The 17,268-nt window shown below is 37.4% G+C and overlaps 2 protein-coding genes and 1 long non-coding RNA gene across 4 annotated transcripts in view; 1 reads left to right on the top strand and 2 right to left on the bottom strand.

Moving 5' to 3' along the window:
- LOC108149347 overlaps positions 1 to 17,268 on the bottom strand; it is a 124,158-nt gene that overhangs the window by 94,588 nt on the left and 12,302 nt on the right. The gene's annotated exons all lie outside the window — the stretch shown is intronic.
- Positions 9,189 to 9,679, bottom strand: LOC108149351. Its single transcript, XM_017276842.2, has 2 exons — positions 9,553 to 9,679; positions 9,189 to 9,491 (listed from the first exon to the last, which is right to left on the bottom strand). The coding sequence occupies exons 1-2, from the start codon at positions 9,555 to 9,557 to the stop codon at positions 9,317 to 9,319; spliced, it is 180 nt and encodes a 59-aa protein (XP_017132331.1). The 5' UTR covers positions 9,558 to 9,679; the 3' UTR covers positions 9,189 to 9,316.
- On the top strand, positions 12,386 to 12,922 carry LOC108149352. Its single transcript, XR_001774618.2, has 2 exons — positions 12,386 to 12,549; positions 12,600 to 12,922. It is a non-coding gene; the product is annotated as an uncharacterized LOC108149352 (long non-coding RNA).

Raw genomic sequence — 17,268 nt, 5'->3', positions numbered from 1 at the left:
TTGAATATTTTCCTATCTTTAAAAAAATACAAATCATTAGAAAATCGACTTAGACTTCTACAGCAGCCAGAAAACTTTTCCAGGGCAAATTAAAGTTTTATTTTTCCGCTAAGAGGAAATCTTAGAAGAAGATGTCTCCAAGTTGGGTCACTTGACTCCCTTTCGCTCACAGTATTTGTAAGTTTTTCTTCAATCAAATTAAGTAGAGCAACTTCTGAGAGCCACAGATTTATTTGCATGTTTGCTTTTCACCAGTTTATCCATTTTCCCATTTTCTTCTCCTATCCTGGAGCTACAGGCTCTGATAAGGCTTACAATTTGCTTGCCATTTGCTTTTCTACTTTTCCCAACTCACACATATACCTACATATAGATAGACTGGAGCCTGCTGCTCAATTTCATTTTCACGCTCACCAATTTCAGCTTTCCTTCGCTTTTCAGTGTTGTTTTTCTTGTATTGCGTTTTTGGATTTTATTTACTTTCTTTTTCGGGTTTATAGTTGGTTCATTGCTGCCCGCTTTCTATTTTTCCCATTTCGTCTCTTACTGTTTTAGGTGGGCGATGATGCTGACATAAATCTGTGATATATTGCTTTGCTGCTGTTGAAGCGATAAATTTCAGCTCGACTCTTGACGCTTAGTTGTATGCATTAAAACCCTTTCATTTTCCCTTGCTTTCTGCTTCTTAAAGCGACGTCGATTCTAAATCAAATGCAAAGCCTGATTTCCCCTTATTTTCTGAGGGCGTGTCGTCTGATGGTACAAAAGTCATTATGAAACAAGTGTTGGCCGCTTTCCCAGCGGACACTTGAGCATAATTAATGTGATGCCACGCCCACAGCCCCGCCGCCAAAACAGGAAATGGCAACCGGAATAGATCCTCCCGCCTAGGGATTTTCATCTCCCTTTTTTCCTCTCTATTTTCCCCCCTCCAACGAGATTCGACGCAATTGTCGCTCCCAAATTAATTTGTATAATTTTACAGTCGCATTTGGTTGATGAGAAGGGAAGTTCAGGGGAAGTTGGGGAAACTCAAGCGACGGGCAAGGAAACCGAAACTTATTCCCATGGGTTCCAAAACCTCGGAGAATTTAAGTGAAGTTTGGTGGCACCAAAAAGTAGGCAATTATTTTGTAGGCCAAAAAAGAAAATGAGAAAAGGGAGGCTGAAGATGTAAAATAAGAGCAGGTAACTAAATCAATTTTATGAAAATGAAAAACAGCTAAATATATAAGGCAACCCGCGTGGATTAATGAGCATTTTAAACATTTTAAGTCTGCTGGATAACTGAGTTTCATATTTAATAATGAACACATGTTAAACAATGAATAAAGAGTTTGTTGAGCCAGAAATAAGAAATTATTGCAGTCTGAACAATAAATTACACATTAAACTACTTTATATATAAACGCGTTCCGTACATATAGTACCGGGCCATTAATCTTTCCAATTAATTACTGAACTGCATTCCATTATCAATCGATTTCAGCAGATTCTCCGTCGTCCACTTTCAGCGTGATTAATATTTAATAGGAAATGCCAGGCACTTTTAACTATCTCCTGCTGCACTCGACTTACTCAGCCGACCACCTATCAATTGCAATCAAGATGTAAATGCTGTTACTGGAAAACTCCCGGCGAAAGTGGATGCTGGTGGTGGTAAAGGGGCAGCGGATAGAAAGTCGATGTTGCAAGACTTGATTGACTTTCACAGCGCATTTATTTTGAAGCCTTCCGGCTGCCGTTGGCCGCAAAGCCAACTTTTCAACGACTTGGCTTAAGTTTAAACTGCAGCAATGGCTAAAAATAAAGAAATTCGTGGCTTACACACACTCTTGAAACTTTCGCCCATGCTGGAAGTAAAGTTTTCCACCCAGAAAGGCAGTAACTGTGGAGAAGATGGAGCTAAGTTATTTAGTGCAGGTCTAGGCACCTGACTACAGCTAGGAAAATATATATAACCGCATGGCAATAAAATGTAATTCCCTGAGATTTCTCTTTTGTCTGGTTGCGCTACTTGCAATTGCAAATTGATAAATACATTTACTGCGGCAAAATGGAGTAGTTTTATATATCTGTACATTCATCAGATGGCCTGATTATCCACAGAGGGAAAAATATCATGTCAAAAATATATTGCAAAAAATTATACAAATACAAAATTATAAAAATTATTCAAATACAAAAATAAAATGCCATAACATCATACTTTAAGCAATCAATTTATAATGTATATTATATGTATATTATAGCCTTATAACCAAGTTTGTAAAACAAAAAATTATAGGTTTATTAGAGATAAATATTATTCAAAGCATTTACAAACTTTCAATAAATTGTCATAATATTTTAATTTTCCACTGTAAGTTAATCCCATCAGCTTTGTATGTATAAAGTGTGAGCACGTTTTGCCCTCATGATTTGGGGTGCTTCAGCGATTTGTTACGCTGTGGGTGAGTTACACTTTGGTTGAAGGTTTTCCCGCTTTTCCGCAGCGCCCTCGACATATCCCCTTTTTTCCCGCTGACCTAATTTACGGCACTTTCGATCGGGGCGCGACACATGTGGCTTAGTTGCTGTTCCGCTGTTTCTGTGTGTTTTGCCCGTAGTTCGTATCCCTTATAGGCAGGCTCCTTTATCCTTGGCCCTGGCGTCAATTTTTATTGCTGCGGCTTGGCCTTTTCCCCTCAATTGCCCCTCGCCCGCCCCCCTCGACAGTTGTTTTTGAAGTTTTGCATAGCATAGTTTCGGATTTTCCGGCTCCGGCTCGTTTCTTTGGACAACTTTCGGAGAACATAAATCACCGAAGCATAGTTTTCATTTCAGGTTTTATTTTTGTGGTGTTTCAGTTTTTTTCTGTTCTCAGAGTTCCTAACTAATTGTCGGCATGTGTACTGGGGGATAATTTGTTGCTCTCACTTCGGACTGGCTTTAAATTTATTGTTTGCCCCGAGGAAAGTGTCAAACACAGACGATTTTCGCAATCGGATGATAAATGAGAAAGACTCACAGCCCGTTTACTCGCCACTGCAATTCCTACACAAACTGCACGTTTGCCACTAATTGTGTCCGTCCATTATTAACCCTGACGTCGAGTCAACAGGGAAAGTCATTGTCGACATCAAGAAAAAATAACCAAGGTGAGAATAAATTTTACTCACTTAAGCAAATTTGACAGACAGGTTTTCCATTAGCAAACATGCTTTTGTCATTTGCGCAAATTAATGCATGACAGAGAGGGTCGTGGACTAGGGGGCATACAAAAAACAGATGCTGCTTATTTAGGTATTCGCTTGGGCAGCTCTTAGGGAAGGTCAACTGTATGTGTTAACCTCGCTCTTATTTAATTTATTATGTCGGAGAAAAAAAACCGGAGATTTAACGCTTTTGCGGCCTGACAGGAAGTTTAAGAAAGTAGAAAACTTCTAAACAAAAGGGGCAACCATTTAAACGAAATAACATATTTTGTAAGGACATATTGACACATTTTTTATTTAGTGCATTAGACTGAGCATTTTCCAATCCGTCTTATATTGATACAAATTAATGTGTTTACTTAATAATAAAGCAAATGTGTGCAATATCTTATCAGAACTCTCAGTTGATTGACCTTTCCCGTAACAAAATTTTGAAACATTCTTTGAAACACTGAAATCTGGAGAAAATCTCCCATTTAACTTGAACCCACAAACCAAACCCCGACATCAACCAATTTCCTAATAAGTCGCTGACTTTGATTTCGGTTTTCGCTGCCCACATTAGACATTCAATTATCAATCAACCATAAACCATAATTGAAAGATCAAACGCACAACACACATGCCAAATGCACACACACCGAGGCTGGCGAAAAACTGCGTGTGTGTGGGTTTAAATGGAAGTGTGGGGGCTTTTCCAGCTTGCCACATTTGTCGCAACTGATAAAAGTACCACACACACAGAACAAATGGACAAAAGGCAAAAACTGAGCCAAGGCGTAAGCGAAAAATGTGCAGAGCGTAAATAAATTACAACAATAATGACGCCAAACATGATAACAACAAATGGGAATGGGGGCTAAAGGGGATTTCCAGAGGCGGAACACAGAGGGGCTTTGGCTTAGAGCTGCGAGGGACAGGCGATTGTTATTGATCATCGCAATATTTTGCGCATTAAGCAGACGCAAGTCAAACCAAACATATGCAGCAGTCACTGATGGAATCGGAGGAAGGCTATAAGTATTAAAGGAAAGGGGGTAAAACCGATATTTCAAGAAAAAAAAAATTGTTTGCATTTTAATTTGATGTAATAACATTTTTTGTTCACATAATTAAAGTCTAAAAAGGACGCTATAAATAATGCGAATTTCTAAATATTTACTTAATTTTACTAGCATTTTTTGTGGCTTTTTTAAATTAAAATAAAAACGTACTCAAGCCATGTTTTTTTTGCAGTGTTCTTCTGTTTGTCATGCCTTTTTATCCATCTGACTTGTTTACTCAAAAAGCCAAGAGACACAGAGGCTGAAGAAAAGGATAACATTGTGAGGGCAGCCATTCAAAGTCCTGAAAGTCCTAAGCCATTAAAGCATATTAGTTTTCACGCTGGCATATTGTGTGTCTGTATGGGTGTTTTTTGAATGTGTCTCCGTCTCCGTCTCGCCCTTGTATTTGTATTTGTATTTATTTTAGGGCCATTTTTGTTTATGCTCGACTGCACAATAAAAGTTTTTAAAAAGGGATTGACATTGTTGTTGCTCTCTGCTGTTCTTTTAGTTGACGCCATTTTGGATTTGCATTGCCATTTGCTTGCTGTTTTTGTTGCTGCTTGGCTTTTGCGGTTTTTACGACACGAAAACCAGTTTCACATGCAACAGTTTTGCCTGCTAAGCGGCTCACATCGCGTATACGCAATATATTTCAGGGCTTACACTAAATCAATTTAAATGGTTTGGAACGAGTGAAGATTGCCATTATTTAAAGAATTGTAGACTTATCAAATTGTGGAACTTAAAAAAAAACTAAAGAAATCACTAAAGACTTTTAATGAATTAATAAATACATTTCTTTTTGATTTTCTTAAATAATTTCGGAGAGTCCAAGCCAAAAAGCAATCTTTACATTTTTTTTTGGGAATTCCAATTAGTGAGACTCAGTAAAATAGAGGTATTATAACCTTTTATTTCTATATTGTTTTTGCCTAGTACCCGAAATTAATTCCCATTACGTACACGCGACATTAACCCAAGGATAATCAGCTAAATAAGCAATCGTTTCCAGTTTGCCACATTTCTGGGCCATTGAACCTTAATTAACTAATTAATATTTGCCTCTTTCGCCACCATTTTCCATCCTCCATTTATTCTTTTCAGCATTGCAATGCATTGGGTGGGAATTTAATTAAAGATTTAAGGGATTTATCTCACCCACTTCAACTATCCAAACAATTTGACAAAGAAGCACAAAAAATGATAAATAAGAAAAAGGCAGCGAAAGGAATGCAATTTATTTTCGTAATAAAAATGCATTTTTATTACAAAATCATAGCCATGAAATCTAGAGCACGGAGGCAGCGGATTTATGTGGCATTCATTATGCTGCCGGCGTTCCCTATTTTCCATTTATATGTATGTAGACAGATAGATATATGTGTATATAGGTGAGGGTGACATAAGAGAGGAAAAAGTTTGTTTTGGCCAGGCCAAAAAATGTGTATTAAGCTATTTGCATTTGGTTTCAGTTTTCCGTTTGTTTGCGTGTTTGCCAGTTTGTTTTTGTGTGCAGCTGCTGCACCTGCAACAACGCAACGTAGCTCAGAATTTATGTATAAAATATAGAGCGCCAATAAATGCGATAAACTGACCCGTGGGCAAGTTTATTCCTCTGTACTCCCTTCCTTCCTTCTACCAAGCACTTTTTCCATCGAATTTTATCCATTAAACCACGGCCATAGGCACATCTCCGCGTTATTTTTTGCCAGGGCTTGTTTGCGTTTAATCCCCATGACCCATAATAATTTGTGCAAATTTATTTGCGAGTGCTTAGTGGTAGGGAATGGAGGTGGCTTTCCATCTGGCCACTGGCAGATATCGTGTAAATAAAACAACTTGCCATAAATAACCCTGCTGGCTGCCATAAATCTCGTTTAAATGGACATTTTTGCATCTTCAAATCGTCGAGTGGCAAAGGAGACGAGGATACGCAGGAAACAAGATACAGGACACTGAGTGAAATACATCTTTGCTGGTACTTGGAATCAGCTGAATGATAAAATGCCTCTAGACAAAAAAATGACATGAATGGGGTGTGTTGTTCGAAATGGGAAAAGTCAAGGTCGTGACGAGGATGAACTATAAACAGTAGCTTTTATTCAGGCCTGTTTTATTTCCTTTGTCTTATTCTTAAGAAAAATTTGAGTATTTATTCATTATTAACATCTTAATTTCTGTATTAAAAAATTTGTTAAAGTATATTGTTCATTAGTTTTCCATTTAGTTCAACAGAAATTTTAAACAGAATCCATTTCCTTTGCCTCAACCTTTGTCACTTTCCCCCGCCAAAGCTCCCTTTAAAATCTTTCTATAATCCCCCTAATCGATTCCTTTCTTATTTTGTCATTTAATCCCCCCACTTAGGACTTGTCATAACATTGTCAAACCATCAATATGCACATAAAATGCACTTAGCAATCAAATTCGAATTCCGGATCATATATTAAACAAATCCGATTTGGTTAACGTGCATTCAAGCGCACTTTCAATCCGCTCCCCGATTTCCCTTGATCTTTGCCGTTACTAACGATATGCGAATTCAATCTGAAAATAATAAAAATATCTATTCAACTCGGAGGCAGCTTCTTCTTTTTCCTGCAACTGACTATGATTCCTGATTATGATTATGACTTTAGTGTGGGGAGTCGGTGGAAACCTTCCCCCCTTGATTCCCCTTTCCATCCTGGGTGTGTTTTGATGTCGTTACCAGACATTGAACCGCATTAAACTATGCATAAATACACATTGCGTTGACGATGTCGACACATATGGAACCCCCATATCCCTCTCATGGGAAAAAAGGGAAAAACAGAATGGGAAATGGGGGCGGTGGCGGTTGCGAAAAGTGGGTGGGGCTGAGAGTTAGCGACGTGCCAGAGGCGTTGAGCAAATGCAATTTGATGCAGACATTACGACTACATGACGATTTTATCGTCGAGTGTAGTGCACAGACATAAACATATATCTACATATGGCTTACGGACTGTGGGGATTCTCCCTCCCCGATCACCCACACACACTTACACTTACACACGTAGGGCATTATTGCACACACACATGCACAATCACACTACCACACACACACTTGCACCGCGCTGAGTGGAAAGAATCTTGCACTCGCCGTGCCTTCGATGATGCTCTTAAATATTTGCATAAAAAACTACGGTTGCTGCAAGTCGTGGAATATGGTAAATGGCGTAGAAGTTTTCCCCCCTCCTGCACTTCCCCACTACCATTAACCACAACGGCAAAGAAGAAGAAGAAGTTGCTGCAACAATAATAATAACAAACACGCACCATAATCAACACGTACTTAAGTTTTGCCACCATTCTGGCCAAGATTTACTATGGCTGACTCACATAGCGCCGATTTTGCAGTTTTTGAAGGGAAAATGTAGTACAGTATAAACTATATTTTCGATATATTAAATATTTGTAAGCTATGCCTATTTTACCATACTCAAGACATTTATTTAATTCAAGTAAGTCTCTTGGTTAAGATAAATATTAATTTTAGTATTGTTCAATCGTTTATAATCTCTAATTTTTTTGATACTCATGTTATTTTAATAAATTCCATACAAAAATTGCATTTATTATTTTTCATCAGCTTTATACTCTCCCCATTTTGTCCATTTCCGTGTGGCTTTAGTTTCCAAATAATTGCTGACAAATAATCACCATTCGAATCACCTTCATTTAACTCTTAGAAATTAGAAGCCTTAAATATTGAGAATAGGACGACAAATTAAAATGTTAATATATATATATATGTGTGCATGAAAATCAGACAGGATAGAACAAGTAAAAACGAATTGTATGATCATCGAATTAGCACACAGAATTTGGCAATATTTTTCCTAATATTTTGTGCACTATTCGCCATGCCATCGAACAATTGAAATAATTTTGATAGTCGAACGGACGGCAGCATTATGATTTGCCTTTGAGAGCGCACTTCATTTAAGCAATCAACGTATGCAAATCAACGAGGCACCCGAGAACAATATTTCATTTCAATAAACAATAAACTATTTGCCGCAGCGAATAATATTAATATAGTGCCAGGGATGGTCCGATTTCCAGAGCTATCATCAATAACCTGGCTTGACTCGCACCGAATCGAATGTCCAGAACAGGACGCAACTAGGATTCTATTGGCACTCGATAAGTGAGGCTAAAACAATTGATTATTGTGTGTCATAAGCACACAATTCGCACTCGAGCCACGGGACAAGGGAAATTCGAGTGGGATTGGGAAGAAAGCCAAAACGTACCGAAGCCCAAGCCAAATTCAACTGTCAGTTGCACATACGCCGAAAGCAAATTTAAATGTTAATCAAATGGCGCTACTGAGGAATATACATAAGTACAACATGGGCGGAAAAATCCGAGAAAGATGGATTCGAAAATCCGAGGATCGAAGGAAAATTTCGCATGCATGCACAGGAAAATGAGTTTGATGTGGGGGGAGCTAGAGGATGAGCGGTTCACAAATGTAATTGACAGTTCAAGTGACAAGCGGGGCGGCGGGGAAAGGTAAAGGATTCTTTCTGTCCCAATAAAAGGAAATCCACAATAAAAATTCACAGCAACACATCCCCTGTCCACTTTTCAAAAATGCAAAATGCGCGCCACAAACAATTTTTAATTAAAAAAACGAGAGGAAAAATTGGGACAATTTTTTGTATTTTCCTTTTTGCAGTCGGGTTGTTGTGATGCATTAAAATTAATGTCATTTTTCAGCCATTTTTCAGTAACTTTTTTACGCCACCCATCTCACGCTCCTGTATTCCCTGTTCTGCCATATGTTTCAGCTCGGCTGAACCTGTGGAAAATTTCCAAAGTTTTCCTTTTTTATCAGACTGTGCTGTCCCTTTTTGTTTTCCCATTTTGCGGTCGAATCGTTGTCCGGCTTCATAATAAAAGGCTAAGCGAATAATTGAGATACGAGTGTATCCAAACATTACATTTCATATATTGAACGAGTATTTTCTTGTCTTTGCTTTAAAGTTAACTTGAACACATGTTTTCCACATACACATTTATTCAATTTTGTGAACCGACTTATACGTTCTCCCTCATGAAACGGAAAAATACATCGTCCTTGCCATCTTCGATGCCAACAAGACGACCCCACATTACTCCTTTGCGCTCCAGATCCCCAATTTTCTTAACAACCCGTTGCTTGACATCGCGATAATTCTTCAAATATAGTCCCGAATTCCAATCGAATGACTCACTGACAATGGAATTTTTTTATCAAATATTTTTTAAAGTTAATTTTGTTTTTTTCTACTTACAACATTGTGATAGTATTTTGTAAAAGTAAAACAAAAATCGAAAGTTAGATGTTTCCTTGTGAAGTTTTGGGGTTAAACTAACTGTTTTTCAGGGAAGACTTAACATTGCTGTGGAGTTTTTCGGAAGAGCCTACTTTGTTTTGAAGAATATGCTTTTCTGTACATACTTTATATTTTGCAGTGTTTTTTTTATATATCTCTTATAAATTTTTTCTAATAATTTTAACAAAACAAACAAAAACATGACCTAAAAAAACATAAAAACCGTTTTTCAACGCTTTTTTACTTTAAACTGATGTTTATTTCTTCGCACAGATTTTTAGTGTTCAAAAAATTTAAATATAAACTGCTTGTAGCTTTTTGCATAAATCACACGCATTTAAAAGTGCAAAAAAAGTATCCTGCTTTAACGAATGCATTGCCCGTGGTATATTTTTGAAATCAAAGCTTTTTGATTGTGCCTGAAAGCCAATGGGAACAGCATACTAATGTTGAAAAACTTTGATGGCAGAAAGCACCTGCAAAAAACGACTTCTTCCACTCTTTTTCCTTTCCCTAGGCACTCGTAACTCATTGTTAGCTGCATCATTACTTACGCTTTAATTGCAACAATTTCCTGATTTGATGCCCAGTGAAACGGCCGAACTGCCGTACAAGCTTTTCCCGCTTTTCCAGCGTTTTCCCCACTTTTTCTCCTGCGATATGTGGGCGGTCATAAAATCATTCATGCCACATAAAGTGAGCCGCAGTGGCAACAATGATGGCTTCGTGCACCGAAAGACGAGTGCTCCGGCCATATGATGTTACACTTTTATGTTCGCCATCGCCAAAAAACAAACCCTGGGGCACCGAAAAAAAAATGAGGAAACGCACACCCACTCCCAGGAAAATCATAGCCATCATCGCTCTTACCAGTTGCCCGCCGCCAGTCAAATCAATTGGCTGCAAATAAAACACAAACATAGTGAGCGGAAAAGACTCTGCAAATACAAATAAATCGCAGCATTTCCGCAACGGTCATGCTCTCCCGCTTTTATGATTATTATATAAATTTTCCCTTGAAATGTCATAAAAAGCCAGCGCAAATAAAAAGCATCGAGGAGTGGTCTCATCTTCCTTCCTCTTAATTTTTTTCCAGCTTCTGATGATGAAGCAGGAAAAAATGTGCACGTCATGGGTTGGGAATACGGGCCAAATTTGGGAACTGGGGAAAACGAAATGTTAGACACATGTCCCGTCTCTGGGCCAATATTCAAATTCGGTTGGCTGGACCAGCGATTCCCAACTTATTAAGTTGTTAAAACATGATTTGTGGCCTTCTCACGAATCTCATACCACATTTGGCCCCCCATAAAGTGTAAATCCAAGTGCTGCCCCGTGTGCTTAGTAGATTTTCTCAGCCGGCAGTTTATTCCTGCAGCTTATGAATTATGAAAGTTTCTTTTTTTGGGAGGGTTGTGCGGGATTCAGTGTGTTGGCCACGCGTGTTGGCCATAAACGCCCGGCTTTATGGGCCGCAGAGCCTGGCAAATTGAAAGTGAAAAGTTAAGTTGAGTTGTGCCGAGTGGAGGGGGGGAAAAGCCCATTGGGGTCGCGTTATGGGGCATGAAAAGCAGGCCATCATAGTGCGAGAAGAGCTGGAAAATGGACGAAAGTGTATGAAAAGTACGGCAATTACCCGCTTTCAAAGTAAGCCTAATAAATCACCAGAACCAATTTCATTCTCACTTATGGTTTTACTGAATCTTAAAATGTGAGTTACTTTAATTCGTAAAATAATCTAACGAGTAAGTCAAAAACAAATATGTATTAAATTTAAAAGCAAATCACTTTTAATTTTCAAAAAATTCAAATAAAATGGGCTTAAAGTGGAAAAAAAATAAAAAGGCCTCTCAGAAATCAAAAATAAATTGGTAAAATAAATAAAGCTTAACTTCAGCTTATAAAATATTCGTTTGTGTCTCGCCCAGCTTCAATCTTCAATTACTTTTATGGAGCATTTTTGTACTGTTTTTTACTGAGTCATTTTCTTGGGGGTTCCACTTCCAATTCATTAGAGCTGGAAGCTTGAGGAAAATGTTAATGATTTCCGTAAACATGGCCAAACAAATAACGAGGCGTTGGGCGACAGAAAGCTCGTTGATTTTTGTTTTTATGGCTCACTTAAAAGGAAGCGGAAATAGTGAAAAGAAGAGGGAAAGCCGGAAAAGCGGACGGCGAATTTTTAACGTGTTAATGCCAAGGCGGCTGCTAACAAGTAGACAAACAGAGCGGGCAAAAAAAGGGAAATAGCTCGAAAAAAGTGACGGCCAATGGAAGGGGATGTCAAAATAAAAAGGGCCAGGAGGGCGGAGGTCCAGATGAGAAATGAAATCAACGCCGTTATTATTTGTTGTTTTTCCCCTCCGTTTTTCCTGACAGACATTTTCTCCCCTTTTTTTCGGCAACTTCTTTCACAGCAATTGCTTCTTGCTGTTTTTCCCTCTGGCACTTCCATTTGTGTGTATGTGGGTGTGTTTCCACAAATGAAATTTAATTGCAAAAATAATAAAAAGAAAGATAGAACTGTAACAACGAGAGGAGCAACTTCATTTGCATTGCGGTTACAAAGAAATAAATACAAATGACTAGCGAATGTTGTTGGTTTGGCTGTGGGGTAATTATGTGGCTTTGATTTTAGTCCCAAAGTAAAAGATGGGAATTCTGATCAAAGAAAGAGATGATGTTGCTAAAAAATGTAGAAAGAATGCGAAATTGTAAAATCACAAAGCAAACATTTTAGATATTTTAATTTTATTTTTAAGGTTGAAAGACTCGTTACTTTTTTCATTTCATTTCATTAACTCTATTGGTCACAGATAATGTAGTGTTAACATTTTCATTAAGCATTTTAATCTGTCTCTTCCGAACAGGAAACATTTAAAACTGAACTCAGAATGAAGTCCATTTTCTTAGTTTGCGCATTATATTTATTTGGTTTTGTACTGGGCACAAAAAGTTAGTAGTGTCAACCAAAAACCTTACAACTAAAACTGTCTTTCTTCCAGGAAAATGTGAACTTTTTGCCGAATATATGGGTGCTTGCAAGAGAATAGATAAGGGGTACACCTATGATCTTGGTACAAATAAATGCCTACAGACAAGCGGAAAGTGTAGAGGAATTAAAAACTTTTTTAAAGCCCTCACGGAATGCGAGAAACTATGCAAAGAAGACTCTAATGAAGGCTTTTAAAGACTTTCACATTGGTTACCTAAGAATAAAGTCTTTAAACTATAACACAAGGAAGCTTTAGAGTATCTAAGCATTCAGTCAATCACAAAATAAATGTCTGTCACTAATGAGTTGCATAATAAATTAAGTTGAACACTTCGTATGACTAGATAAGTTTATTTAGTCTACGGAATTGAATTTCCTTATTATCTTAGCATACTAAGCATTTGCTTTGAAAACTTAATTAATTTTTAACATTATTAAATAATCGCTTCGTTGCTATCTAAAAGCTATTACCCGAATAATACAGATTATACAAATTGCATTTAACTATTCCGCTCTCAGCTAGAGACACAAAAGTCCAACTCGATTTCTAATTTTCTCCAACCACTAAATACTAAACTGACCCACATAATACGCAATTCAATTAGCCAAATGATTAAATTTTAATTGGCCATCATTAAATAATGGATGCACAGAAACGGAAAAACAAAACATCACAAAGTGAGCAGTCGCTTCCCAAATATCGAAAAATGGCCGATAGCACATTGTTTGCCATGCTCACGTGAGCCACTTCAAAGCAAAGTTAGCAAGGCAGCACATTACGCATCCGCCCTGTTAGCCAGCTCCAAATAATTTGGCCTTTGGCCAAATAAGTGCCAGAAACGGCGAAGGGCGTTGAACATATTTCGTAAAAGCAAACAATTTTCAAATTAGTAGAGAGTTGCAAAAAAAACAACTTCCTTTAACCGCGCACCGCAGAAATTCAATGTGCTATAGACATTTATGGAATTTGCTGTTGCCAAAAATGTGAAAAAAACGAGAATACCAAAAAGTTGTTAGTTTATTTTATGCATTCTGTGTGTGAATGCTTGTTTGTTTCCTGAGTGAAAATAAAACGACGGTTATAAAATTTTATGTCGATTGAAAGCATATTTCCTTTATGGCTCTATTTTATTTACCTACTGCTGTAGCCTTTTCGCTCCTAGCAGCCTGCAATTCCGCATTGCGCGCCAAGGACATTATTCATTGTCTGCCGCCCGTTTTCTTTGGGGGCCACTTCAGAGTGCAAGAGCAGATAATAATTCTTACATGTCGCAGCAAGTTGCAATTCCTGGTCCTTTAACTTGGACCCCCCGCCCTGTTAGTTTCTATTGCTTTTCCCTATCTCATGTTTTTTTCTTGTTGGCCACTGCCTTTGTCTTTTGGCGTCTTTTGTCTTTCACTTATGCATGTGCGTTGGCCCAGCTTCCGTTTTCTGCGATTTCCACTTTCTGTGGTGACTGCACTGGAAGAAAAATAATCCTTTAAGTCATGATTAAGTGTTTTGCCTTTAAAGTCAAAATTATATTACTTGGGTTTTGTAATAAATTCTACAAGTATGCAATATAACATGTTATTGTCCGGAACTCAAATAACTTTAATACAAAAGACGACGTTCCTATTTTTCTTTTCGATAGTAAGCTATTTACAAATTTCTGTAGCTTAGATGAGTTTTATTTAAAAACTTTAAATAGCACCTGTTTTTTAACACAAATATGTTATATGTTATGATATTTTTCCGCCACGTTTCCTTTTCTGAATTATACCTTTAAGGCTAGTGTTTATGTTACAATGCTTGCACTACTATCTCGCAGTGTTTTGGTGTGGGATTTTATGACGAGTCGAGCCTGCCACATGAGCCCCCGAGGCATTTGGCAAGCAGGACAACGACAGCGACAGCGACAACGACAACGACAACGATGTCCCATAAAGTGCGAAAACTTAGGAGCAGTCAAAGCTCAATATGAAGCTGGCACACAAGCTAAAACTACGTCTGTATTTGAGTCTGGAGCGCTGCTCCTCTAATACTATGATAATCCTTGGCTCCAGTCGAACAGACTGAGGCACAAGCGCAATAACTTTTGATACGCCGGAATTCCCTTTCCCGAAAATCGTCCTGCGATGGAGACAGCCATTCAACTTTGTTACTCGAGCTTTATCGCAGTTTCGCCTGTGTTTCTACATCTCAATGTGCGTGTGTGTGTGTGTGTGCGGGCAAATTATATAAGCATGATAATATTGTATAACACATCAGTCCCCAATCCTCCCCACCCCTCGAATCCTCACATGGCACAATGGCAACTGTGGCTCCCTGCCAATTCACTTTGTCTAGTTTCAATTTCAATTTGATTTCGTGCCACTCGTTGGCATCATTTTGATTTGCTTATTTGTCCGACTCTTGTTTATTTCCCCTTTTCTATCCTGCTCTTCACATTTATCACTTGGATTTTTTTTCCTTTTAAAGTTGCAATGCCTCTTTAGAAACTTTTAAAATTGATCACAATGTGGGGAGAACTTTCTTATCAAGCCAATGAGTAAAAGTTTTGTATGTTGCAGGTACTCGTTCTCTTTGTTGCTATTAAATTTTTGCGTTTTCGGGGATTTAAGTGTGTGTGCATCAAAGATTCGACTAGAGAATACCTTAAGCACAAATGAGTTTGATATTTACTTTAATAAATATCAAAATTTTTCTTACACCACGTCTTAATTTTATTGCCTGAGATAATTATTTAATATAATTTGATATCATGTTTGATAAAAGAATTTATAGCCTTGCAATAATTGAATAATAAAATTATGAACATAAATAATTGACTCGGTTAATTTGTTAATGGAAAAATGTTTTTTAAAACTGTTTTTATTATTTAAGCACTTCCTGACAACTTTTTTCTACGGTATTATTTCCTGTAGCTGTTGCTGCATTTTCAACAAAAAGCGGGGCGTTGGAAAATAACCGCAACAGCCGCTCCCAACCGCAAACGCTATATTATGCCAAGCCAACACTCTCGTCCAAAAAACAGCAGGAGGGATTTAAAACCGGTGGAAAGAGAAAGAGTTATCTATTTAAAGAGGGACAGGTAGAGAAGTGAAAATTCTATCGCTACATAGAGCCAACAACCCAGCAGGGCCTTCATAATTACAAATTGATATCAATTTGAACGTTAATCAGTTATGGGACATATATGCCCTGCCGCATCGACGTGGCAAATGGAACAAAGGGAAGTGATGAGGGAAACACGTTGCGCATCCACTCCGGATGTGCACAATTTGTGAATTATTTGCTAGATCAACAGGCCACTGATAGGTATGGTTCAAATGCACACATATGTGGATACGCAGATGACTAGGAAACTGGGAGAGTATATTGAACAAATGAAAAGATTTCCAAATCGTTTTTAGTTCTTTACCAAAAATTACAAACATATTAAAGTAGAGGGTTTTTTTTAAATAGTTTAATGTTCGAAATGAATCCTATTTGAAACAAAGCAATTCAATTCAATTAAAATCATTGAACAGAAGCTTATAATATTTTCAAAATGTTCCAAATAATTACATTAAGATCATAGACATTTTTTGCAATTATGTTTTGATCAATTTTATAAGAATAAAATCAAAATAACAATTTGACATCACACTTGAAAATTTATTAAATAATTAAAATAAATATTAACTTGAAATGGCAAAACAAACATTTATAATTGGTTATTTTACCATCTGTCTACCCGTTTTACTTGTCACGCATGTTTAAAGACTTAAAGCGATTTAAATTACAATATTTTCGATTGGTATGCAAACACGCAGAGATGCCACACATGTTAGATAGTCTCATTTCGACTGGCAGAGGAGATTTGGGCCGTTGATGAGCCCAATTTAATTGATAATATTGTTGACTGGCGTGGAGTGGTTAAGGCTTAGCCGGCGCCAAAAGCCGGTCACAAATATTTGCTTATTTGCGGGGCAAACATCCGACGATATAGCAACGTCGGCCGATGTGTGTTTGCACGTTAAACATTTGAGTTTGACTTATAAATATTTTATCGCAATGCAGTTGCAAATTTATGTTTAATGCGCTTCCACATGTATGAATGTCTGAATACCCCTCGAAATCCACTCAAATTATGCACAACGCGTGCAGAGAGCTCGGCTCTAGAGCCTTTGGCAAGAAGAGGAAGCACAAGTAGGCGGCTGAGGGGGCGTGTCGGCCAAGGAAAAAGGAGAAGCAGCAGCAATGATGTTGTATAACTTTACATAGACAATTATTTACAAGTGCGCAGTTAGCAAGCCAAAGACCGAAAACCGAAATGGAGGCGAAAAGGACAGGTGGTTTCGGTCGAAACTTTTCACACACAGGAAAAACATTAAAAAACAATTATTTTTGGGGGAGTACTCTGATAAAAGGTGGTGTAAATAATTAATCTTTTTGGGAAGAATAATTTTTTAAATCTTTCGTTATTGCTTAACCTACAATTAAATTTTTTATTTTACAAATATTTTTTGTAGAGTTTTGTAGATTTTATATTATCAAGTGAAATAGTTTACTATATTTTTAAAACATTTTTGAATATAGGTTGTTATAAAACAATTAATTAAAATTACATTTATTATAACGGAAATAAATGTAAAATGTTAAAAGCTAAATATTTTGAAAACTTTAACCGTAAAATGTTATTATTTTAAATATC

The sequence above is a fragment of the Drosophila elegans genome, unplaced genomic scaffold, assembly GCF_018152505.1.
Source record: "Drosophila elegans isolate 14027-0461.03 unplaced genomic scaffold, ASM1815250v1 contig_814, whole genome shotgun sequence".
In the NCBI taxonomy this organism is placed as follows: domain Eukaryota; kingdom Metazoa; phylum Arthropoda; class Insecta; order Diptera; family Drosophilidae; genus Drosophila; species Drosophila elegans.
This window is presented reverse-complemented; position numbering and strand designations above follow the sequence as displayed.